At 47.3% G+C, this 26,919-nt stretch overlaps 1 protein-coding gene across 1 annotated transcript in view; it reads right to left on the bottom strand.

Moving 5' to 3' along the window:
- Nucleotides 1–643: 643 nt before the first annotated feature.
- LOC144823749 (CCN family member 2-like) overlaps nucleotides 644–26,919 on the bottom strand; it is a 41,700-nt gene continuing 15,424 nt past the window's right edge. The window contains exons 3-5 of the mRNA XM_078682551.1: nucleotides 25,784–26,035; nucleotides 23,072–23,283; nucleotides 644–3,143 (exon numbers count right to left, since the gene is read on the bottom strand). Of these exons, the coding sequence (XP_078538677.1) occupies nucleotides 2,832–3,143; nucleotides 23,072–23,283; nucleotides 25,784–26,035 (776 nt within the window). The 3' untranslated portion in view covers nucleotides 644–2,831. The remainder of the gene's footprint in view (nucleotides 3,144–23,071; nucleotides 23,284–25,783; nucleotides 26,036–26,919) is intronic.

A 26,919-nucleotide genomic window follows, 5' to 3' on the forward strand; every position in this document is an offset into this window, starting at 1 on the left:
TCACTCCTAAACAATATTTTTGACAACATTCATGATAATGGTTTACAACCACTGTAATGTATCTGGTAAAATGTTAATGTTTCGCAACTGGATTTCGGTCTGAAAACATTAACACATCCCATTGCAAATGACTATTTGCAAAGAATGACCTAAAATTCGGTATGTACTCAGGTACCCCAATTGCTAATCAATAGTATGTTGCTGATTTGCGAATTTAGATTGTGTACTTTCCAAAAGGTAATTTTGCTGTAGCAAAGGCTCCGATTATACAAATCAGAGTCTTTGCTACTACAAAGTCCCTTAGTACATCTGACCCTAAGATACTGCTAATGTCATTTTATCAGAAAAAATGTTCCCAAATGTGTTTTTCCAATCTAGGTCTCGGTGGTATGATGCAGCCAGGATATTTGTTGAATTCTGTAGCTGCCATAATGCAATGAATAATCCATGTTCGCAGATACATGGCCACAGACTATAACACAGTGCTGAGATTTTTCTTTGCGTACTTGGAGTGAAAATGCAGGTGTGTTAAAAAATGTTGACTAAAACTGTAAGCTGCTGTCACTCCACAACATTACAAGTAATATACATCACAAAAAAGGAACGTGCTAGATTTTATATAAAAATATAAAGAAATATTTATTATCAGCAATAGAGGAGCACATTTTGCAGTTTTCACCTTTAGAGAGAAAGAGATGGAAGAGTGGGATTATAATTGTCATAAGAAGGGCAGAAAACAGTCACGGGGAGAAAGACACAGGGAAGAAAGAGAGAGTGAGTTAGAAGGAAAAGTGAGGGAGAGAGAGCGGCCGTGAAAAAGATGGTGAGAGAAGACAGGAGAAACATAGGGAAGAGACAATGACACAGTGGAAGGGCAAAAGAATCAGCAGAAACTGCTAAACCTTGTCATTACTGCAATATGTGCTCCAACGGAGGCTGTACAGGGCTATAACTTATATACAACTGTACAAAGGATATTTACATAATTGTGTACAACAGATTCAATACAGACCAATATGCCAAAGAAAACAATAATGTACAACATTTGAAACCACCAGAGCGGCGGACAGTGGTGAAAATGAGACGGCTTGAATCACAGACATGGGAGCTGAGTAGGTCCATAGGCAGAGCACGTCCATCAGACCAAAGCTGTTGTGTTAACCTGGAATTTATGAGGGAAATCCACATTTTTGGTCAAATAAATGCATTTTTGAATCTTGTTAAAATAAATATTCTCACGAGATATGATTCATTAGAGTTCAGGGCAATGCACGACAAATAAAGCTTCAGCCCACTCTCCCATAAAAAGAATTCTGGGATTTGGTGCCCCTACAGTAGGTGTCAACTACTTAGGGGAATTCAGATCCCCTAACGTCAAAAGGCCGTTCCAAAAGTATCAACACCTCAAAAAAAACACTGCAAGACAATATAACAAGCCAGTCTCTGCTTGTTTCCCCAAACATTATTCTTTTGCAGTGCCTAGTTTAAGATGTATTCATTTGTTTGAATTTATGTTGAAAATCTTCTTTTGGATGCCATTATTAGGGCATTCATTAGTAATATTGTAATGGAATTGAATGCATGTTAAACAAAATCCCTTGCAGTCATCTTTACTCGATAGTTTCTGTTACCCAAGCCCACTGGGGATATTGGGTTGCCCAATAATTGTAAATGTAGTCTGCAGAGAGGCTGCAGTTATCGTATGACATCATGCCTATGCTCCCATGACAACCTGACCATTTGCAGTGGCAAATGACACTGGTAAGCCCGGTGGGACGGTGAGGCAGGGCGGGGGACCGCAGGAGGGGAAGTCGACAGACGATGGAATTCTGTATTATTTATTTATTTAAATATACTTATTCCGTCATCTGTCAACGATCTCCCCCACCCGGTCCCTGTCCCGCTCCCGCCTCACCGCCTTTACCTGTGTCGGCCGCCGCTGACCATTTGGGAGAGTAAACTCTCTTCAATACTGTGGACTAGGGAGCCCTGGTATATTTCTTGGCAGTGGAATGAAGCTCAGCTAGACAACTGGCCAAGTTGCCAAACCGTGTGGGTCATCAGACATCTCCCATTAAGGGATTGTAAGCAATGGCTCTGGAATGGCTCTGGACATGGGGGCGTTACGATCCTATTGGATTGGGGGCAGCTAGCAATTGTCTATGATTCTTACCAGGACCATCTCCCATGAAACCTGAATCACATCTGCCTCCAAATATTGAGCACTCCAATTGGACCAATGTTTATGCTTTAATCACCCAGCCACAAGTGCTGTAATGTTTTCCAAAACTCCAATAAAAACTTTGACTTTAGGTGTCTTTACAAAATAAATGGAGAAAAGTGGAATGTGATAGGTGATGAGAGGAATCAGGGAAATGGGACTGAGCAAAAGGGAAGATGGGACTAGCAATACCAGGACCGATTTATGTTGTCAATAGATGGTTACTTTTGGAAGGTGTACGGGAAAGAGAGAGAAGATGGAGCTCAGATGCCACATAGCAAAGATGAAATAAAACAATGGGGCAATTAGGAGGTTACGAGATATTAAGAAAAGTGAAGAGGGAAAATGGGGCTCAATCGAAAGAGTTGAGAGGAGTCTAGGATGAGACAGGGTGAAGAGGGAACAAGGGATGTGTGAAAGGTGTACATTGAACAGCGGGCAGGCTACTGTGAGAAGACTGATGGGAGGAATCATGTTAATGGGATGGTCGAGTGGGAAAAGAAGAGTGGGTTGAGACAGAATATCATACTGTGTGGCAGCCAGGGTGGAGAGGCTGTCACTATGTACAGAACAGGGAGGTTCAGTTAATGGAGATGGGCAGGAAATAGTGCTATGACTTTTGTATTTTGATGAAGTCATTGCTCATCCTCCGTTGATGAGTGGCCATGAAGATGTCATTCTCCCGGGGGCAATCGTGATGGCAGGAGCACGTCTTGATAAGCATCATCTTCCTCTTGAAGACCTCACCCTCTGGACACTTGAACTCAACATCAATGGTGGAGGTGGTGTGGGGCGTGCAGCAGCGTCCGTCAGCACAGCTTCCACAGAACTTGGGTCGGTAGAGTCTCACACTGGTGCAGCCTGTGAACTCGAAGCGGAAGCCTTTGGTGGGACGTGGGGTGCGGATGCACTTTTTGCCTTTCTGTTGAGGAATAGAAAAGAAGAAGAGAAAATGTAAATAATGTGGTCCTATTCACTCAAAGGCAAATGCTTGTTCCGTGGCAACTATCCTGTTCAATGCAGCTTGAGAAGCAACAGATAATGTTAAAATGAATGCAATTATCAATTCAATCTTAGAAACAATTCAGAAAATCTCAAGGGAGACTAGGGCCCCACTGGAAAATCTACTAGGAAGTATGTCACCCTTTACAAATTTACACATAGGCCTGTGGCCGCAGTGGACACTCTACTAGGCAGGCTGAATCCCCTAGAGGAAATGCATAAGGAAGTCCATGGCCTTACAGGACATATTCAGTTAAATCTATGACTACACCGGGAAACCTTTAAGGAAGTCTATGGTGCAACTTGGAAATCTACAAAGATGGTTGTGTCATCACTCAGGAATGTCCAATTGTATTCTACTCCAATGACAAATCAACAGAGGAGGCTATAGCCTCACTTAGAAATCTACGACCCCTCTGGGAAATCTACAAAGAAGGTTGTAACCCCACTTTGAAATGTAAAAGTAAGTCTGTGAACTCACAGAACACTCTACAAGGAATTTGGCAACTAAAAAGGGACATCTCCAAGGAAGTATGGGGCCCCATTCACCAAAGTACAAGGAGGTTGGAGGTCCCATTCTGAAATCTATGAAGAAGCCTAGGAAGCTGTTGAGAGCCTTTATAAAGAAGACTAGGGCACCACCGATGAGCTCCCTTAAGACGACTTAACGATGTCAAACAAAGCTAAATAAACGTAATATAATATTAATTTACATAATCCACGTATTTAGAGTTGAATTTTGGAGATGTTTGTAGACCCTTCCACCCAAAGAACATGTTAATTATTTTCTTTACTCTGTGCTGTTCTGAATGTAGCAACCTTTATCATACAAGTTTTATGGTGATCATAAATGGAAAGGCTAAAAAATGTGCTGATACAAAGAAATTGTTGCAAAAATGGAATCCACTTCCTACAGGGTTTACTAATGTGAATAGGAGCATATCATAAAAAGACAGCTCTGAGAACCTTTATAGTGATCACATTTACTTAGTTTTTAAAAGGTCAGATATCAAGATCTCACACGGACTCTCTGGGTGTTTATAACCATGTGATACTGTTTCCAAATCCAATCGCTCATTGACTTTATGCTTGTCTTTGACCTTGTACAGAGCTCCGCTGCCTCTTGGCTCTGTTCACACTATAGAAGTACCACATTCCTACATACATGCATATATGCACAAGAGAAGCTCTGTTGTGATTGAGAATAGGTGTTGATATCAACTGCCAAATAAGAAACTTAATGCTGATATCCAACATGTATTTATTTCTTAAATTGTACTTTATCTTGTACCTATGTGAAATTTGATAGTGGCCTGTTTTCAAAATATCATGGCAAATGTGCAAGACTCATTTAAAAAAAGAATAATAATATGACTATTTCTCACTCTAACCTGCAATCGAGTTGGTGATTGAAATGAAATTCTAAGCTGGGGCCTCTGTTTTAATACATTTAATTTGTGCACACACTGAAAGAGTGTTTTATATAAACATAGTTTGTGTGCTTCCATGTTTGTGTTTTAAGAACTGTGGTCAACAAAAAAAACAAAAGTACACAACATGTACATAACACACGCTACACAGGTAATGATCTCTTGTGGTCTTCTCAAACGTTTTGAGCCTCATTTTAAGAGGCTAGATGGATGAAAAATGTGTCTGGCATGCTGGGCTTCAGATTTGAGATCTAAAAGACTATCTTGTTGTTCATTTAGAAGCTTTAATTAGAGACCAGTGGCCATTGCAGAAGACGACAAAGAAGAGTGGCTTCTAGTGATGCTAAGATAAGGAACTTAAGAACGAAGCTAAGAGAAGACCTATGGTGAAGCATTCGAGGGAAGCTGCAGCCCCACAGGTTTACAGATGATATATGAAAAACATCCCAATAACTTAAGGGGTGTGGGGGAGGTGGCGAGAGAAAGTTCCAGCCAAAAAAACAGAAAGGAAACAAATAACAAGACAAAAACACCAATCAGAGACGGTGAAGTAAAGCCGAGATCAGGGGGAAAGAGTAGGATAAAGGGCACAAGTAAAAAGACAAATAAACAAGCATTTGCAATGCAACAGGTTTCACATTTATGTGAGTTTGAGCTATTGGCATTGTAAATGACAATGCCTTTTATTTATGTTTTCGTTTTTGAAACATAAGTTAATCACATTGTCATTTACAATGCCAATAGCTTAAACTCGTGTAAATGTATGACCTATTGCATTGCAAATGCTTGCTTGTCAATCTGCACCCTAGCCAAAGAAAGAACGCATTTCTACCCATTCATCAACCATAAGATAAAAACCCACTAATTCTTAGAGTCTTTCCTCAGCCTATAACCATCTTCCTGTGGCCACTCAATGTCAGTCCTGACCATGTGATGCTATTGAATAGGATGGATGGAGGGATGGATGGATGGACAGATGGATGGTTGGATAGATGGATGGATGGATGGATACAATAGATGGACGGACAGATGGACGGGTTATGAAGAGTGTATGTATGAATGATGCTACTGAACACGATGGATGGATGGATGGATGGATGGTCTATGAAGAGCATATGTATGAATGATGCTACTGAACACGATCGATGGACAGTGTATGAAGAGTGTATGTATGAATATTGCTACTGAACACGATGGATGGATGGATGGATGGACAGAGCAGATGATATAAGAGGGTAGAGATTTGTTGACAAAGTGGCAAATGCCGGAGAGAAAGAGAACAAAGGAGGGAAGCAGACAGCTGGTTGTAGAGACAGGTGATTCGAGAGTGTAGTACACTAAGGGGCAAATTAATGAATAGTCAGATGGGTGGATGTGGGGACAAGGAGGTGTGTATGTAACTAATCATCCTACATCAAGTGAAAGATGTGTAACTCAGAGGAGCCAGGGGTGTCTGGCAGCACCGCCCCAACCCCAAAGCAAGGTGCGTGGCGAGTGTGCCCAGAGCGTGTCCGCGTAGCACAAGGCGCCTGCAGTAAAACGGACCAGCGCAAACATGAAGCACATGCAGGGCAATAATGTCTGCCCCAACCCCCCTCCCCCACTCACAAGGAAAGAAAGCCCTTCAGCCTGCCTGTACACCGACAAACGACAGTAACATCCTGCTTTAGAAGACGCAAGGTACAAATACTAGCTTTGCCCCCGATTCACGCACTAATGAGGCAAAACATTAATTACTAGATCGATAGCAAACATGTTGGGGAAGTCATGTTTTTGAATGCCAAATCGAGTACGCGCGGGTATCAATTCGCGGAGCGTCAGATTGTGTGTGTTTGACGAATACCTCTCCAGTCCGTGCGCTGCCTTTGGGCTACATTTTTATTATTACTTTCCAGATGAGCACCACCGTGTACTGGCGATGTCCTCTGAAATGAATGCCTCTAATAATCACTGAATTCTCATGATGTACGATAACTTATTCATCGTAGCATATAGAATCTGCAGAAAAAAAAGACAGCTGAAAAAACAAAACAACATACGTATGGATCCAAGAACCTTGCATTTTCTGGCATTCAGTACTGTTGCATCAGAATAAAGAGTGCACATCTTTTAATTACGTCACAAGTTATATTTAATTGATACATCGCGCTTCGTCGCCTCCTGGGCTGTGCGTTTTGTGAGCTCTGCGTTCTGATGCTAAACAGCACAGTGACAATGTGTCTTGGCACGGACGCTCCCATAGCAGTGTCGATAAATCCTACAAGTTTTATTTATGCCGTATTCACCATGAGAATGGGGCTGCAATGGGGAGGCAAATCTTGGGGGGTTGTTTTCTCTGTTTCAGAAGCCAGCCCCCAAGATGTCCTAGAGCGTGCTGTGGACTGAAACTGCTTTAAGTGAACGCTTGGTCTATTTATACAGGAATTCGTCAAGTGCTTCACTGCATGAGATTGTATAATTTTTTAAAACCAGTCTGACCCCTTCCAGCCCTGGATCAGATCTGGAATGCAGGGTGGGAAGGGGAACAGACCACCCCATGAATTGGCAAGAGTGTAGGGAAAATAATGTTTTCGCATCGGGGCATAAAAGTGCTTTTTCACGAGAGGCTGGGGCTCTAGTCTCCTTTACACTATGTGGATTTATACACAGGCAGAACAGGAGTCCGTGCAATATGTCGCATGACATTACCTATTGCTATATTACCCCAGGAAATATGCAATTAGCACAGTATTCCAGGCATACTTAGGGGATTTTTTTTTTTTACCACTGGACTTGGTATCTCGAGTTGCAGAGAAAACATTTTCATTCCACTCGTCACATGTGAAAATCCCACTGAGAATCGAGTGCAAGCTGTCAATAGTTTATTACTAAAATGTTAAGATTCCTGTGTGAGCAGACAGAGGGAGGTTGAAATCCTGCTTCTGTCAGTTATACAGTAAGGCCGTGATATTTACTCTGTGCCTGCCCCGCCGTCTTTTAATCGACACCACCCTGATTCCGTATACCAGCTATCTGCCTTAGCGCCAGGGTCGGCTGCAGTGCTGGATGTGCCCGCTGCAAGCCTGGTAAAGTCCTTCCACACTCTCACTGCCCTTGGCACGGGCACCCGAGCGAACAGGAAGAGCCAGTCATGCAAACTCTCCAGGCATGCGGAAAAATGCTGATTGACAACGCCCCTGCCCGCCCCCACCCCCGGCATGGATGGCAATTAGCGCGCGACCTGTGCAGTCACAATACCAATTCAGACTAGGACTCTCGACCAGGTTTTAACAGTCACTGTGCCTTTCGGACTTCATGGCGCTACGCATCTTTCTTAAAAGTGTAGATGCCGTTCATGAACAAAACTCAATGTATGTTTTAACAAGCAGCACTGAAAGCGATAGTAAAAAATAAAACGGCCGCGAGTGGTGCGCGCGCGCGCCACCTCGAAGCATATGTATTTAATTATCGCGGCAGTGTAGCCACGATAATTGAAGACATATGGCCTTTGGTGCGTGTAACAGACACCAATAGGCCATAGGCGGAGCTTCGCGACCGCCTATGGCCTATTGCGTGTTCTGTTTAAAAACAACACACACGCAAAGGCCAATCAAAATGGACCTAGGAAATCACACGCATGAGCTGTGTGGAATTTCTAGGTCCATTTTGAAAACCCCTACAAAACGGCTGGCCTACGCGTGCACTGCTACGCAGTGCATCACGAGGGCTCGCCCTCAAAACAAACGAAGTATTGAATTAAAATATGTTTATAATTTATATTAAGGCAAAAGCAATTAAAACGTACAAAGCTGAAAGTAATTAGTAATTGTAAAACATACAAAGCTGAAAGTAATTAGTGTCCCGATATTATCAAATGGAACTGTCTTAGAGACAACTGAAGAGCATGAAGCAATGAGCGTCATTTACTACTAATTGGCTCGAAACGGTCTTGCTATCACAATAGGGCGCTCAAAGACTAAATTATGACAGTCTCTGTATTTACGGATGAAAGGGTTTACGTGTTTTCTCCTGCTTTCCCAAAGTCACCTTCCACTGACAACAATAATGCAACAACAACCTTCCATGTGAGCGTTTTAAAAGAAGACACCTCTAAAGTTCAAGGCATCCCCTGTTTCTGTGAAGCGCTCTGATATCTGCAAAGATCTTGTTCGCGCTATATAAAACTTTGAATACATAAATAAATAAGGTAGGATGCAGCCCGTCTGACAGTCTGTCGCCCTGACATATGATCGCGACTCTGAAATCAGGAGGCAATGTCACTTGCCACCGGTGACTGACTGCGTGGCCTCGAACACTTCGGCTCTCATTCGGGCTTTCTTGGTTCAGCTAAACATGGACGTAAATGTATTTCTGATTCTGGGATCAGATCTCAGAGACAATGAGCCTTGGAGCCGTGACTTTCCTCTGTGTACAGCCTGGAGGAAACTGTGTGGGGCATGTTCTCCATAATCTGACTTTTGCAAGTCGTTTATTGGGAAAAATCTGGTTTTATCATGTGGTTAAACTGCACCTGCGTGTTTACTTTTTTCCACCCTACTAAAATAGGAACAGAGAGGTAAAACCTCCCAGGATAATATACTATACAATGTAGCATTTTTTTCACCTGAGTGGTGTGGCTGCCTGCGCAAATCGCAGCACTCGGAATTGTGTCTTTTGTGCATTTTATAAAATGATAGAGGTTACCTATTTAACCCAATGCACTCTATTCTAGATATTGCTTGGACAATCTCCAGAGGTGAACTGCTTAATGTCTGTAAAACAAGACACGTTTCCAGAGGAGAGAGAACATGCAGGGCTTTAGGTCCTGCAGGTGCTCAGCACCGGCAGTTCTAAAAAGCACGTGCTGAGACGGGTCTCTATCGGGCTCTCCATTTTTTCCCTCACCATCAGGGTGAAAAAAAAGAATCTTAACTTTGCAGCAGTGCCGCCCTTCACTGTCTTTGATGTAACTTCAAAGAGACTAGTTATAGCTCTTTCACACTTTCATCATTTCAGAATGGGAGCATTTTCAATATGATATACAAGGAAGCCATAGTTGTTGCTTATTTATCTTATGCAACTAATACCCATTGACAAAGCCAATAGTCCTGGCTAGTTGTAGGTAAGATGTTACTTGTTGTATTATACATCTGGATGCAATGATAAGAAACAGCAAAATACCAGTGGGACGCACACTATGCTAAGCACAGATTTTTAGCTTACGTGTTTTTAAGCCATGCCCTTAATTACATAGGCCACGCCCCTTTGAGAGACCCCCAATTTTTTCATCCCACTAAAAGCCTTGAGAACATGCATTCTGCATTAGAGGATCAAAACTCTGCAATACTGAGCCGGATGGATGAAGGTGGAATTGCAAACCAGTCTGTGTTTTTAGCACACCAATTGGTTGTAATCCCACCTCCATTTTGCGTTGCACGCTGATGTACTAATCAGTTGTATTACAAAGTACTCATTCACTGGGAGCTACAAAACTCATCCTTCAATGATATCTATGTGGAAGGAGTCGTTTTGTGACTTTATGTTAATGGCTCTTGCCCTTCAGGGATGGAAGCTTTTGAAGTAGAGCATACCCTATACCTGATACCACATGCACGCATTTTATTAAAGCATCCAATGTTCCATAAAGAGACAAGGGATGCTTCAAACAATAGAGCCGGCCCTTAGTGAATGACATAGAGGGAGAGTATGTGGCGGTTCTTGGACCACTTTCTGCTCACCTGATGATAAATGTACACATTCTAAAGGTGGCAGCTTCCTCTTTGCAAATGAAATGACATCCTCTTTAGGGAGTTGGTACCATATCAATGATTTGCAATCTCTATTATGATTGCAAAGCATGGATACATCCCACGTTGGTTTGGTAGGAGGCTAAGAACGCCGATACCCTGACACGAGGACTCTCTGCTAGACAGCTATGATGCCAGATTCAGGACATATGGCTGATTGTGACCACTTTTAACTTACAATATTGACATTGGAGGATACGTGTATTTAACAGATGAGTGGACACGCATTAGGATTATATGAATATAAAGGAATCTGTCCAACGCAATTTTCAGAATTTTGATGCCTATTAATTTTTGCTATCTTGCCCTGATGAAGTCCATGGCTTACAGCCGCATGGACGAAACAGGTGTTGGCATGGTTTGTGGCTTGAGCTCATTTTGTTAAGAAGATGGATATCATGGAAAAGTATCATGCAAACGTGGACTACAAAACAAGAAGAATATACCCAGGATTGATATTTGGACTTCATTTGTTGCTTCTATTTGTGTGCTATTTGCTCGGCCTGCCAACTGTTTACTTGGTAGGAGGAGTGGCCTGTGCCACTTTCATGAGCCCTACTCTTACAGAAATACAATCATTCATAAAGGGAATTTTGCAAGTCGGGAAGTCAATTCTGACACGCTATGTGTTCTTCATATAATGGAAATTGCCCTTTTGTGGTTGCACAGACTGTGATTTAGCCAACTGTAGGCTTCAGAACTGCAAATGGGATCAGTACACAGGCCCAGATTTATCATAAACATGTCCCACTTTACTCCAATTCCATCTTCTGAAGACATTACTTATTCAGCAAGTCACGATCCACCACGTGCAGCAGATGAGTAACTAAGGGACGGATCAATACCTTGAGGCCATTAAGTTCACAAATGGGTTTGATGCTGCTCTTCTTTTTATTGTGAGCCCTACATAATACACCTAGAGCCTGCCATCCTCCGGCTTTGAATCATTTATTATCATGTGCATCAGCAATTTCTTTATTATAAGTGCAGTGGCAGCCGGTAATGTTCATGGGCGGTGCGGCTGGACACAGGCGTGTGCACACACACACATACTCACTCACCCACATTCATGTACACTCACTCACACCCACCCATCCATTCACAAACATGCACACATGCACCCGCCGTTCACAATCAAATAATCAAGCATGTACTCATTCATAGCACGCAAAAATACACATACCTTCATACATACACACATGCCCAGAACACTACAAAAACTTACTAGGCCACAGCGGTGAATCAGGAGGCAGGAGGGAAGCCTCAGTGGTTCTTGGAGACTTTGAGGAAGGGATTGTTGAAAGCTCCAGCTGCCTCCCCTCATTGGCTTATCTTGTCGTGAGTCAATCAATGTGCGCAGGACCTTTCCTCACTCGTCTTGCTGAACCCACCCCACTCTGTGACGAGGTGTCACTGATGAGCTGTCGGCCCTGGGCACTTCAGGGCTTAAAAATGAAGCGCCCAGATCAAAGTCTATAGGTAGAGGGTGCCTCGTGGTGGGGGGAGGACCTCACAAGGCTTACCTGGACTGAAAAGATCATACCTTCAGGGAAATCTTCAACCCAGCAAAGTTTGGCTCAGACAGCCAGGAGCCTGCATATTTAGCGCATTACAGCACCTGCCTGTCTCACCTGAACATGAATAGGGTCTGTCAGGCTTACCTTTGCTCAGAATAACAAGCACTCTTCAATTAACTGTGGAGAGGGCGGGGAACTCCTGGCCTTAACGACAGGCTGTGCCTGTGTAAGTGGCTGAAAAGCTTGCTAGCCATCCAACTATATTAGTTAGTCCTTCTATGGCCCACAAGAAACATTGGACAGGGTAAATATCAATAAAAGCGGTGTATTAGAAATTGGATTTCTCTAACAATCCACAATTTCCTTATGCTTATGCTAATATCAGCAGTGGAGCACACAGACCCATAGACATGCCCAGGACTTGGCCTAAGAAGGTTCTCTTTTTAACTTGCTGCCTCTTTTGACATTATTATATATGGTTGTTTTAATTCATTTTTGTCTCTACTGTTATACTCAGCTACCTGCCTATTGCACTTTACGGGGCTTGTTAGTCCCCGGGATTTACCTTTTGCCACACGCTCCTCCTGGTCAACGTTCTAGTCTCTGCACACCGTCCTGCCTCCACCCTACTTAACGGGGAGAGAACGGACGTGCAGCGAGCGCCTGAGAAGGTTCACTTTTTAACTTGCAGCCTCTTTTGACATTATTGCTGCTACATATTGTGTTTTAATTTGAAATTGCACTGAATGAATTGTTTTTAGGAATAAATATTTTTATTGAGCATGTCAACACAAAATAGGTACAGGACCGCTGAAGGAGGACGCTAGACCGCCCGACAAGTGACAAGTAAATCATTACAACTAGGGGGAGCACTGGACGGTGCAAAACAAGCAAGGGAGTGAATATACACAGCAAGCCGCCTACAACCCAGTTTGGGCCGGCCGCGTTTAAAACGAGACAATGCAAGTGCACTACCAGTCTTCACAGCCGGATCTAGCAAGCTGGTGGACTTAGGATGCGTAATTGTGTCACGCAGCCTGCCGTCTGCTCCACCGCCGACCTGCACGTCCCCCTCATCAAAGTGGTGGGGAGTCAGCCCGAAGCATGGCGCACCTCCGTCTTTTGACACACCTGATAGACAAAATACCCACCCCCAGCCCAACCATCCCAACCCAACTTGAAGCCCAACAAACCCACTCCCTCCTCCACCCAGACCCCCTACCCTCTCAACTCCCCACCCTCCACCCGGATCCCTCCCCGTGTGGTCCATGGTCACCCCCTCTCTCACTTCACAATAGCTCCCACCAACCTAACGGGTGGGTCCCTCCCCTGTCCTTCGCACATCAGTGTCAGTCAGTCTCAACAATCTAAGATACCTCGGGCATGTTACTTCTACAAATTCAGACGACAGAAGGGCTAGAAATGGCTTCCAGAGATCAGTGTATTTGGCCCCTTCTCCTGCTTTGTACAGGGAGAGCCTTTCCATGCCCAGGACCATCCATAAGCGATGGAGCCAACCTTGGCGCGTAGGAGGTTGCGCAGAGCGCCAGTGCGCGAGGATATTCTGTATTGCTGACCCCAGCGCAATGGCTATCAAGCGACCCCTCCGTGACTTTAATGGGTAAGTCAGTGCATTAGGCAACCCTAGAATGACATACCAGGGGAAGCGCGGGATTTCTGTGTCAAAGTGGGCGTCAACCTCATCCAGGACCTGTTGCCAGTAATCTTGTAGGAGCCTGCATTGCCAAAGTATGTGAGTTAATGTGCCTAATTGTCCGCAACCACTCCAGCATAATGGGTCCCTGCTACTATCCATTTCATATAGGCGCTCCGGAGTGTAGTACCAATAGGTCGTCACCTTCGTAAGGGTGTCTGTAAGCCCCATGTGATAGGCCGAGTGGCGCGCTCTATAGTATATTCCCTCCCATTCCTTATGCGTGAGAGTTCTCCCCAGCTCCCACTCCCAGCGCACCCTGCTCGCGCTGTAGGTGTATCTGTGCTTGTGCATTAGTGTTTTGTAGAGGTCCGAGATTAGCTGCTTGTCCGTCGTGCGGGAGATCAGCCAGCGTTCAAAGTCGGTCAGGCGCCTATCCGCTTCAGACCTAATCGTGGGATTAAGGGCCCAGTGTCTGACTTGAAAGTACCGGAGTCTCTCGGATTCAGGGAGACCATAGTCATGCCGGAACTGTGGGAAGGGTATCACTCCCTCAGGTCCATATACGTGGCAAAGAGCGCGACAGCCAGCTGGTTTCCAGCCTCCGAAGGCTGTCTTATCCATCCCTGGCTGGAAGTCGGGATTGTCGAGGATGGGAGTGAGCGGTGATGGTATGGTGGTAAGGCCGTGCGAAACCCCCACCCGGTCCCAGATCTCCAACGGAACTTGCGTGATGAACGACGCGTAGAGGTTGGGTGGTCTATGAGCCCGGTTCATGAAAGGGATATCCTGCAAGGTCCTCCCGGCAATTGCCTGATCTTGAAACAACCAATGCTTCCCAGATTCCCAGCGGACCCATTCCGCCAAATAGCGTAATTGCGTCGCTTGAAAGTATGTAGCTAGATTCGGGATCCCGATTCCTCCGTGTTCGGGAGCAACCATCGCTATCTGCGCTTTCAGGCGAGGCTTTCTCCCATTCCAAATAAATTGTGAGAGTTCTGACTGCATCAGTTTAATCCAGCCTTTGGGCGGATTGAGGGGTATAGTGCGAAAGATGTAGAGGATCTGGGGAAGAATCGTCATTTTGACCGCAACGTGGGTAGTGTTTCCACTGCCCCAATTCCTGTCTGATTTTCCGTCTCAATTGGGAGTAGTTAATATCGACTGTGGTCCGAAGAGAAGGGGCAAGTTGTATCCCGAGGTACGTGACCGCCTCCGTGGCCCACTGCAAGGGAAACGCGTCTTGCAATGTGGCGCGTGTGGCTGGTGCTAGGGACAGGTCCAGGGCCACCGACTTCGTCATGTTGACTTTGAAGCCCGACACTCGGCCAAACCTGACCAGATCGTCGAGGCAAGCCGGGAGAGAACTCCGGGGCTCGGCGAGGGACAACAAAACGTCGTCGGCATATAGACTTATGGTATGCACATCGCCCCCAAACTTGATCCCTTTGACCTCCGGGTCCGTGCGGATCAGCTGCGCCAACGGCTCCATGTAGAGAGCGAACAATAGGGGAGATAACGGGCATCCTTGTCTGGTGCCCCGTTCGATCTTGACTCGGGGCGAAGAGTAACCATTCACCTGGACCGACGCAGAAGGACATTTATAGCAGTTCATTACTCTGGTGCGAAACTTGGGTCCCATACCCGCCTTTATCAACACCTTCTCTAAATAGGGCCAGTGCACTCTATCGAATGCCTTCTCAGCGTCGATAGCCAGCATCATGTATTCGCCCTGCGTTCGGGAAGCTTTCTCCAGGAGATGGAGAGCTCTTTTGGTGTTGTCGGAGGTCTGTCGTTCTGGAATAAATCCAGACTGGTCCGGGTTAATTAGTCCTTCCATACATGGACCCAATCTGGCGGCGAGTATCCCCGTATAGAGTTTGAGATCAACGTTCAAGAGGGAGATGGGCCTATATGCTCCACACTCCGTATGATCCTTGCCAGGCTTAGGTATAACCGCAATGGAGGCCTCAAGGAGATCTCCAGAGATCGCTCCTTCCTCCGCAAACGAGGTGAAGAGTCGGGAGAGCAGCTGGGCCAGCTGAGCACTGAAGATTTTATAAAAGCTCGCTGGGAAGCCGTCAGGGCCAGGCGCTTTGCCCGTTTTGAGTCGGGAGATAGCTGAAATAACCTCCTCTGGGCGTATGTCTTTCTCCAGACAGTCGATTTGGTCTTGCGACAGGACCGGTAGCGGGACCGACGCTAAAATGTCTAGCTCCGCCTCCGGGTCTGTTGCGGCAGCCCCGTATAGCTCGGTGTAGTAATCACCAAAGGCCCCCACTATTGCCCGGTCCCCAGTGACCGGCAAACCATCTCTCCCCTTTAGTTCCTGGACCTCTCGTTTCTGGGTGATTGTACTTAACCTGTGCGCCAGGAGGCGTCCACATCTATCTCCCCCAGTGTAGTATGCGTGTTTGAGCCGTAGGGCCGCGTATTCTGCCCTGTCTAAATCTAATGCCGCCAGTTGCTGACGTGCCGCCTTCAATTGGCGCAATATTCTTGGGGCCGCAAGCCTCCTATGAATCTGTTCTAGTTCCCTAGTTTTCTGAGTGAGCTCGTCTCTCTTGGCTTGACGTTCTACGTTCTCCGCCGCCGTGATCGAAATGAACTCTCCCCTCAGGACCGCTTTCAGCGCCGCCCACTGAGTGGCCAGTGTGGTGTCGCCATTACCATTGTGGGACATGTAGTCTTTTATTGCCCCTTGGATTTTGGCAACTGCCTCCCCCTTATGTAGCAAGGATTCCTTTAGCCGCCACACCCTACTGGGGCGTGGTACCACCGGTCCGGAAAGGGTGATAGTGACCGGCGCGTGGTCGGAGAGAGAGGCCGTACCGATTTCAACACTGGAGATAAGTGACTGCGTAGATGTTGAGACAAGCAGATAATCTAGGCGCGCATATGTTTTGTGTGCAGCTGAATAGTAAGTGTAGTCCCTCTCCTCGGGGTGGAGCTCGCGCCAAGAATCTACCAACCCTAGCTCCCGCAGTCGGATCAAGCCTGCCGTTGACAGTGCCCCCACCTGACTAGTTCGCTGGCATGACCTATCTAGCAGATTATCAAAGACTAAATTCAGGTCTCCTCCCAACAAGAGATGGCGATCCATCGTGTCAGTGGCTTCCGCGAGGGCTTTATGCAAAAACTTTTCCTGACCCTCATTGGGCCCATAGATCGAGCCAATCGTGTAGTTCAGATCACCTATTGCAAACCTATAAACCAGCATTCTGCCTTTGATTTCAGCAATTCTACCCAAAACCTTGCCCCTGAACTTGCGCGCCACCAGAATTGCCACTCCTGTCCGTTTGTCAGGACAAGAGGAGAAGAACTGAAGGGGGAACTTACTGGACTTAAGCCGATGGCAGTCCTTAGTTAGTAAGTGTGTTTCCTGCAAGAGACAAATGTCTGCCTCTGACTGTTCTAGAAGCAGCAGGACAGCTTTGCGCTTTACTGGGTTGTTTAGGCCCCTCACGTTCAGAGTGAGCACCGCCACGTCATTCAGCCCCATTTATGGGAGTGATACCACCAAAGTGCCATGAAGTCGGGCCTGCGTCGTCCCTTCCGTGGATCCCTGAGCCACCCCTCAGAATCAGCAACCAACCCGACAGGGAAGTGAGCATTCCTATCTGAAAATGAACCTGACAATTGTCCACACTTGACAGTTCAGCATGGGAAAAAAGTGGGGAAATGTGTCCGGATCCATTGTGACCCCCTCCCCCCGCCGCGACCCGCTGTCTCCACTCCTCGTCCGCGTCTAGGGAATCTGCAGGGCGTCGAGTTTGATTTTCATCCATTGCCTGTTGCCGCCAATTCCGTCGCCGCTGTCTCCACCGCCGATCGCTGACCTTCCTCGATCACTTCTGGCGAGGGGCGTTTCGGCCTACGCCTCCTCCGTTGCTGCCGCCATTGACCTTCTGCCTCGGATCTAGGGGCCCCCTCGGCACGTGGGCCTTCATCCTCCTTTGGCTCGTCGATGCCCAAGAGACGGCACGCTTCCCTGAGCGACCTGAGCTGGTACAGTTTGTTGTCCCACTTGAACACCAGGCGGAAAGGATGGCCCCAGCTATACGAGATGTTGCGGCGTCTCAGCTCCGTGGTGACCGGTTTGAAGGACCTACGCTTTTCCAAGGTGAGGGCCGCCAGGTCCTGATACAAAGCCGGGGAGTGTTCGCCGAAGGAGATGGCCCCCATTTGTCGAGCTTTACTGAGAATCTCTTCTTTGGTGCGGAAGTCTTGAATGCAGACCAGTATGCCTGCCGGCAATGCCGTGGAAGCTCTTGGGGGGCCCGTGCGATGGGCCCTATCGATGCGCAGGGCAGAGTCCGCTGGCCTGCCTAGAATGTGATTGAATAGGCCCTGTGTGAAGTGGAAAAGGTCCGCCGTGTCAGGGGAGTGCTTCACTCCACGGATTCTGATGTTATGCCGTCGAGAGCGGTTCTCCAAATCCTCCACGTGGGATTGCAAGTCCACTTGTTGATCATGTATGCGTATGATCTCCTGTTGTAGCGCTTCAATCTCCACGTCCCGGCTATCGCCTTTAGTCTCCAATTCTGCCACTCTCTCACCTATGGCGTTAGTGTCCCGACAAAGCTCTCTGATCTCCGCTTTCAGCTCCGTTTTAAGGGCTTGAATGTCCTCTCGCAGGCCGCTGAAGAGGGACTCCAGAAAAGTTTTAGTAATTGCCTCATCCGTGATCGGTGTCCTAGGGGCAGGGGAGACGCCCGCCATTTTGCTGGTGCCCGCCTTCTGTCCGGGCGAGTTGAGATCTGCCCGCTTCCCCGCTGCCGCAGTAGTGAGGAGGTCTTTTATGGATCTGTCTTTACGCACCCTTGCCGTGGACATGACCCTGTGGCCCCGTGACGTGCACCGGACAGCCCCGTTCGCCCCAGCTGCTCTAATCCATGACGTCGCGTGGGGTTCCGAATCGCCCCCCTGGCGCGGCTCTGCCAGCTCGAGAAGCCCCTCCGTGGAGCTCACCGCTGTTTTCTCCCTCTCCCTGGGATCGCTGAGTGTGGCTTCAGGCACCCTAGCCGGTCGCCGCTCCGCTGTCCACTCCCTCGCCTCCAGCGCCTGGGCATAGCCTCGACCAAAGGGGCCTTAATCGCCTCCCAAGAGGCAAGGGTGGAGCGCCGCTGGGCCGCCGTGCAGGACCCTTACTCCGCCATTCCAGCTCGTTCTCTTTCAACAGCACCACAGGGCCAGCCCTTCTTCCACCCCCGCAGCAGGCCCGATGAGCAGAGTCAAAATGGCGGACCCCTAACTGTCGCGCGGGACTCAACCGGCCTCCTCCTGAATCCCGCGGGAGACCAGGTTTCTTCCCCGATCATGCAGCCACGGTGCTCGTGTCTCTGGGACCCAGATGCTGGGGCAGTGTCTCGTCGCCGTGCCTCCCAAAGCTACCGGGTGCTCTGCTGTGCAGCGCTCGGCGGGGAACCCTCCGCTCTTCACCTCTGTCCCCCGTCGGCTGGGCTCTGCTCTCGGGTGCCGGGCCAGCGGACCCCCGCTCACGTGGCCTCACTCCGATCCGCCCGGTCTTCCTTCCCAGTCTTCAGGGTCGGCGGCAGCAGGCCCGCAGTAGCCCCGGGGTAGCGTGCCCCGGGAGCCTCGCGCGGAACCGCGCGGGTCAGGCCCGCCACCAAGCTCCAAGCTCTGACCTCACTTAGCAGCGAGCCGTCCGCCGAGCACCAGAGTCGGATGCGCTCCGCCGCTCTCCTCGGACTCGCTCCGCCTCCGCCGGGCCCCCTTAGGCCTCACCACGCCGCACCAGTCTGGGTCAGTCACAGCGTGTCCCGGCTTCTGCTGCGGTCCGCCCGGGTCTCCACCAGCACCAGGTGCATCAGGGCAACACTCAGACCTGAAATGAGCCCAAGAGCGGACGAGGAGATGCTGTGATAGCGGCCGGCGGCGGGAGCTCCGAGAAGCACGTCCGTTCACACCGCCATCTTGGCCACGCCCCCGAATGAATTGTTTTAAAAAATATATATGGTTGTTTTAATTCATTTTTGTCTCTACTGAGTTGGTTATACACAGCTACCTGCCTATTGTACTTTACGGGGCTTGTTAGTCCCCGGGTGGCCATTTTCCTTTTGCCACACGCTCATCCCGGTCAGCTTTCTAGTCGCTGCATGTCGTCCTGCCTCCACCCTACTTAATTGCCTCAGAACGGACGTGATGCAGACGCTTGCAGAGGGCGTGCCAAAGGCAAGCCCGTCAGTGCCCGTCCGCGCCCGACCGGGCCCAGGGGCCACGACCCCTGGTCCAAACAGTAGGAAGATTATATGATATTCCTCAAAGCTGCCTCACGAGCACAGTGATATGCTGTTCCATGAATGTATTCTAGTCCATCCTGATGAAGGTGACATTTCTTGCCCAGGTTGTAACATTACTTTTCGAACAGAGTTATGTAAGGAACATAGCACCTCTACTAATAGTACCTTCACCAACTTACAGGAAAACCATCTTTTTAAAGGCAGCATCACACCTACCAAAGAATTCACCTTTTTAGCATTAACTGTCACTCACTCCCGAAACATAAAGCAGATATTTTCGAATTTTTTATTAGTGAACAGACAGACGCTATTTTTCCTACAGAACCATGGCTGCATATGAGCTCTAGGCCTGATATAGCTGCAGCTTTGCCACTTAACTACACCATAGTCAGGAAAGACAGGGATCTCAAGCTAGGTGGAGGCATTGCTATAATTTACAAAAAGTCTTACACATGTAAATTTGAAGGTTTGCCTTTTATGGGCTGCGAAGCTGCCTTATTTAGGTTTGCCTTAACTCGCCAATTTACCTTCTCAGACATACTGGTTTATCGTCCTCCTGGGCCATCTGGTCTATGGGCTTTAGCTTTTCCAGAGTAAGTTACCCCCTTCCTCCTCAATTTCGCCAATTTCTCCATTCTGGGGACCTCAACCTTCACTTGGAGGACCCGAGTGTGCTATTAGCACCACTTTCATTTCTGACTTGGCAGGAATGAATATTCTACTCTGCAACTCCGGTCCGACCTATATAGCGGGTCACCTATTGGACCCCATTTTCTCCAGCTTACCAAACATCATATGCTCCTCAGCCTTGCCATTGCGCTTTCAGACAATTTTGCGTCCGACTTCCGGTTCGAGACTTTGATGAGCCCGTCTATAGCTCTATCTGGCACCAAAAAGCTAATTAGAAACTGGAGAAAACTGGACATTGAAGCTTTTAATAAGCTCTTATCTACCAATGTTCCCACCTTTAAACAAATGTCTGTCACTGCCCTGGGTGCCATCCAGAACTGGATTCTGAAAGCCATTGATGCTTTTCTTCCACCCTCAATCAAGAGGGTGAACAATCACTGCCACCCCGGCTCCTTGGTTTACAGAGAGGTTAAAAACTAAGAAAACTAAATGCAAGATTTTGGAGTGACGCTGGAGAAAGGACTATGCATCTGACACCAAACTTGCCTATAAAACAGCCAAACAAGACTATCATTTGCTCTACAGGTCGGCCCGTGCTGAATATGTTTCTTCTATGATTGTCGTAGCACAGAACCGCTCCAAGATTTTGTTTAAGATGGTCAAGGAATTGTCTGGCTCAGAAACTCAACCCATTCCCCCTAGTCTGAATGCATTGCAATGTGAGGATCTGGCTAAATTCTTTCTTAATAAAGTAGAAAAAATATACTCTGTATTGAATGATGATAAGCCGGTTAACACCATCCAACAAGCATCTACACTACCACAAGAAGTCAGAACTAATGATGACAGAGATAGTAAGGCCTCAGTATCCGCTAATAAACTGGAATCCTGGTCGCCATTAGATATGAACTCCTCAAGTAGCACATAGGTAGCATTAAATTAGGCTCCCCCTGCGATCCTCTTCCTATCTCAGTGCTGCAGCAGCTTGAGCTGCCTTTACTTACGATAATCATGAAGCTCCTTAATGTCTGCTTACAGGAGGCAATTGTCCCCCCAGAATGGAAACATGCAATGGTCCTTCCATTGCTGAAGAAGGCCAATGCCAATGCTGACCCTGCCCAGCCCTCTAATTATCAGAAATGTCACTACTCCCAGCGTTCTCCAAAATTCTAGAAAAACACTTCAATGGGCAGCTATCCCATTTTGTTGAAACACAACATTTCCCACACTCTTCTCAATCTGGCTTGAGAGCCGGGTTCTCGACTGAAACCACCCTTCTGGGAGTCACAGAAAAGTTACGACACCACTTGGACGCTGGAGATACAGTTGCTCTTATATTACTGGACTTGAGTGCAGCTTTCGACACAGTGTCTCACACCGTGTTACTGAAGGCTCTACATTCTTTGGGTGTAGTTGGCCCACACTCAACTGGCTTACTTCTTTTCTCACTGACCGTACGTTCCAGGTTTTCTCCCCTACAGCCAGCTCCAAAACTCAGTCCTCTCCCTATGGGGTACCTCAGGGCTCGATCCTTAGTCCTCTGTTGTTTAATATTTACGTTAGACCTCTTGCAAAGATTGCTGAAGAGGCTGGGCTGTTCCTGTTTTCCTACCCAGACGACAACCAGATTATTTTCTCTCTCTCCGCTGAAAGAGAGTTTGAGTCATCTGTTCTCCGACTGGGGTTGCGTAATATCGCATCATGGATGCAAACCAATTTTCTTAAACTTAATGGTGAAAAAACAGAGGTTCTGATTTTGGGGGAAAACAAAGATCTCTGGGGCCCCCATCCCTGGCCTGCGGAAATAGGTGCTCTGCCTCAGCCCTCTCACCCAGTCCGCAATCTTGGCTTTATTATTGATGACCAATTATCAATGCATCTACAAGCCGTGAAGGTGGCCGTGACCTGTTTTACTATCTTGAAATGGCTTAGGAAAATTGTCTGGATGCTGCCTAGTTCTACCCAAAAAAACGAAATCCAGGCTCTTGTTACCTCTAGACTGGACTACGGCAACATTCTTTACCATGAAGCTAATAAGGATGTGATACGCAGGCTCCAGGTGATGCAGAACTCTGCTGCCAGACTGCTCTGTAAGATTCCCAGAGCGGCCTCCATTTCAGGCTCCCTGAGGGACTTTCATTGGCTCAGGGCTGAGAACTGGATCAAGTTTAAAGCTTTGATTTATATGTTTAAGATCAAATCCGGAATGGCCCCTCAGTATCTGCATGCCTTAGTACATCCTTACCGGCCATCACGCACTCTCTGATCCACTACTCAGGCGCAATTTTGGGTGCCAAGGATTAGACTATCTCTCATGGTGGGGTCGTTCTTTTGCCTGTTTAGGCCCTTCTTTTTGGAATTCTCTTCCCATGCTGCTCCGCAACAAGACTGCTTATAGGAATTTTCGTAAATATGTAAAAACGTGGTTGTTTGATCAATAATCTTAGCTTGCTTTGTTCCTCTCAGGCCGGTGCCGGGAAACCCTTTTTGGGTAGCTGTTGCGCCTAGCAAATCTAAAATAACATAATATAACATAACAGGACAGTGCTTCCTCAAAAAGGATCTTACCTTAAGTTGGTTCTCTAGAGCGGTGCCGCAGGGTCGCACCAGGCAGAGGCGGGTCTCCTTCTCCAAGCGGCAGTACCGGTTGGCGTTGGTGACGCGGGTCGAGATACCTATGCCACAGCTCTTGGAACACGTGCTCCACTCTATTGTCTGCACAATGCAGTTTCCTTGGAGGCCGCTCATCTTCGGCCTGTGTGCAGGCACTGGTCTGTAGACTGGAACATGACAAGAACAGAGGGAAAAGTAAATTAATGCCTCCTGGAACCTCCTGTTTTTTTGAAGATCCTCAAAAGGAACCCAGTCAACTAGGCATGCAACTAGAAGCTGTTTTAACCTTAGGGTGCAAAAAGAGTCAGCAAGAACCAACCCGCAGGGAAATAGGATGTGGTCTAATGGCTAGGGAGGTCGACCTCAAATCTGGGGAAACGACGTTCAGCATCCTGTGATTCTGGGCAAATCACTTAATCTCCCCGTGCCTAACAAAAATTAATGTATTATGTAATGCAACTGGTGCTCATGTAAAGCGCTTTGATATCTCATACCTTCGGGTCAAGTTTGCGCTAAAACTCAGAAAATAAAATAAAAAAAATCCCTGTAAAACCAGTAGGGGTGGAGAAGAAGCATTCCAGCCAGATGTGTATTTATTAACCCATCCACCCATTCTTATTGGTCTGCGACGTGACCTAAAACTCTCCTTGCTCCTTCACAAGCATTCTTGATGTTTTCAGGCTAATTTACCTTAGTATCAAATCCCACACATACTATTAAAGGATCATTGAACAAGCGTCAAGGAGCTGCATGCAAACTGCAAGCCACTTGCAATTACTCAGACGCATTCCATTGCATTGTTTTTTTGCCCACCATGGCACATCAGACAAGAATCAGCTATGTGAATATCATCTCAGATCCTGCTTTAATACGAACGGTGCAGGCTGAAATGCCAGGCCAGGTCACCTCAGTACCAAAACACAAGCAACCCCAGACTGGATTCGGGCGATTTGGCCACCGCCAGTAGGACACAGATTGGCTCCACTGGCACAGTGAGCACAGGTTCCATGGCTGGGCTTACCCGTCACAGGTAGGGCATCACAATGAATAATGCAAACGAGTGATGAATGTAATGCCTGAGTTATTCTCATCTTCTGGACTCTTTGAATTTAGTGCCTGCCAGTATGGGCAATTCCTACACTTAGTAACCCACATGTCTTATGCAATGTTCCCTGTACATTGATTTGCGTGCTTGTATGATTTATTGTCTCTGTATAATGTGCGTGTGTGTGCTGTAAAGTGCTCTGACACTCTAAATTGGGATGAGGAGCTCTATTAAGAATTAAATTAAAAATATAAATGAATACGTGCTGTTTAAATTATTTGTGTAGTTACTCGTGCAGCTACGTCTGACAATGTTGCAGTGCATACATATCGCTTACATATAGGTGTTTGACAAAAAAAGTTTTAAAAAACTGCCTCCAAATCATAGTTTCTCCTAAGAACTTGTGAAGGGATAATACGCTATGTGTCTCTGTTTCCCTCAATTGCATTAGCATCTAGGTGTTAGGCTCTACACAGCTACCAGCAAGGTTAAAATTCAATCAAAAGAGGGGCTGGTGGCCCTTGAAATCAGGTCTTTGTTTTATACCTAGCTGATAGTGAAAATAAAGAAAACTCACAATCTGCAGGTTCCTGCTCCAAAAGGAAAGCAGACTGTGGCAGGCGCTGCTAAATGTGTCTCATTGCTGGCAAGTTACACCAAGACAAATTCATTATATTTCTCTGGGGTCAGCCCTGATCGGGTTAAATAATAGCTGCCGGATTCGGGGCTGCTTATAACAGATTTGAGATTGGTTGAATTTTGCTAGTCTAATTCTGAAGTTGCCTAGTTCTCCAACAGTTGCCTTGCAATTCCATGGTATTTCCAAGCAGGCCTGTAGTACCACCAGCTGACAGGATTAGGCGGAAGGATGAGGTTGTGTATCTAGAACAAGTATTGGCAAAGCCAATAGGTCTCACCTTTCTGACCTATTGGCTTTGGAAATGTTTTTTAGCTGAGCAGTGCGGCAAACTATATATATTTTTTTAATCCTTTGACACAGTCATCCACACCATTTTGTAGGCCCCCACACCACGCATTTCTGTGCCTTCTGATGTGGGAAGGAACAACAAAGAGAGAAAAGGAGGACACAAGTAAAAGAGAAGACATGGAGGGCACAGGGAAGCAATTGTAAGAACCACACGGGTGAGTGCAGTGGGGATGGTGGGGGGCGTAAGTACATGGGAGAGAAGCACATGAGGGATGCTGCTCAAAAACACATGAATTCCATTGGAGTACTTAACACAAAAGGAAACAGTAGTGATTAAAAAGCAAGCATTGGAAGCAAAGATGGCAGCCAGTCAAAGAGATGCTAAGCAGGCAATGCTCCATGGGAGGGGCAAACACAAAATATTGACACGCTGGGACAAGAATAAGAAGAAGGCAAATGAGAGTGACAGGAGAGGCGACTAATGGTACGCAACTGGTAGACTCCAAGCTCCTCTATGTTCTTGGTAAGCCACAATATGTTTCGCAACAGACATCACATGTACTGTCTAGCAGGCCTGACCTACAAAACAGGCAATACATCAACAAACATGCCCCACAAAATGTCTGCTATTAGAGTCAATCATGAGGAAGTTCCACAGGGTTGCATTTGACCCCTCCCGCCCCCAGTCCCTCACCTGCCAGGCCTCTGTTGAAGGGATTCTGGGTGCCTTTAGGCTCACACGACCACTCTTCACAGCACTTGTCAGCGATTTTCACTCGACGGGGGGAAGGGCAATCAGGAGAGGGGAGGCGCAGGTCATCAATGCAGAGTGGGACGCACCCGACTGCGCCATCCAGACACGTGCACTGGTACTTGCAGCTGGGTTGGAAGGTCTCACCGCTTCGGTAGATCACACCACCCAGATCACAGGTGGCACCTTCATGGGCTGCAGAGAGGGCAGGACAGTGAGTCAGGTATACACGCACAGTCAAGAGAGACAACTGTAGCTTCTCTCCTTCCCACCCCACCCTAAAACCTATTGTTAGATGGCTGCGTTGTTTGCTGTGTACTACGAAAAGGAGTGGATGCAGTGTCAGTGGAGGAGATAGGCCTTTTGCCGCCTGTTGCGGCCTTGCGTTTGCTGCCCGTGGCGGCTGAAGGTAAGAGCGGGGAGGTGCTGGCGATTCCTGCCTTTGCCACACTGTGACGTCTGCAGGTAAAATGGGAGGTAGGAGGCCACCGCCCCGAAAACTTGTGCCGCCCGCGGCGGACCTCACCCCCATCCAAATTTGCTACGCCAATGTGCAATGTGTATCAGTACAGACACCTAGAAGCCAGTAGAGGCTGGTCTCAGTGAAATGTGGTGGGGCAGGGCAAGGGGCCTGTAACAAAACAGACAATAAAAATAAAACAATTTACCTGCCAGTCTTCTACTTGCCCCTCTCCTGCTCCTCTGGGCACAGGCAGAAGCTCCCAGACTCCCCTATGGCCAATCCAGATGCTACTCTCATACCCATGAGAGCAATGTCTGAATTAGGTGGAGCAAACTTGTTTTGGGCTCCTTCGGGGGCTAGGAACCTTTGCCAGCTGGTCTCTCCACCCAGAAACACAGCTGGGTTGGAGAGATGTCAATGCGCATGACAATTTGGCCGTCCTAAGACGGCCGAACAAACCGTCTTGCACACTGACAGAAGTGCCCCCCACTTCTCCCCTTTCTGCTGCAGTGCTGCGGCCCCGCCCCCCAAGACTCGGCTACAGGATGAAAAATAAAATGAGCATAATTTTATTTTGTGTTTGCCTCTGTGGGCAGGGGCGACGTTCCTCCACCAT

Source organism: Lissotriton helveticus, chromosome 3_1 (assembly GCF_964261635.1).
Source record: "Lissotriton helveticus chromosome 3_1, aLisHel1.1, whole genome shotgun sequence".
In the NCBI taxonomy this organism is placed as follows: Eukaryota; Metazoa; Chordata; class Amphibia; order Caudata; family Salamandridae; genus Lissotriton; species Lissotriton helveticus.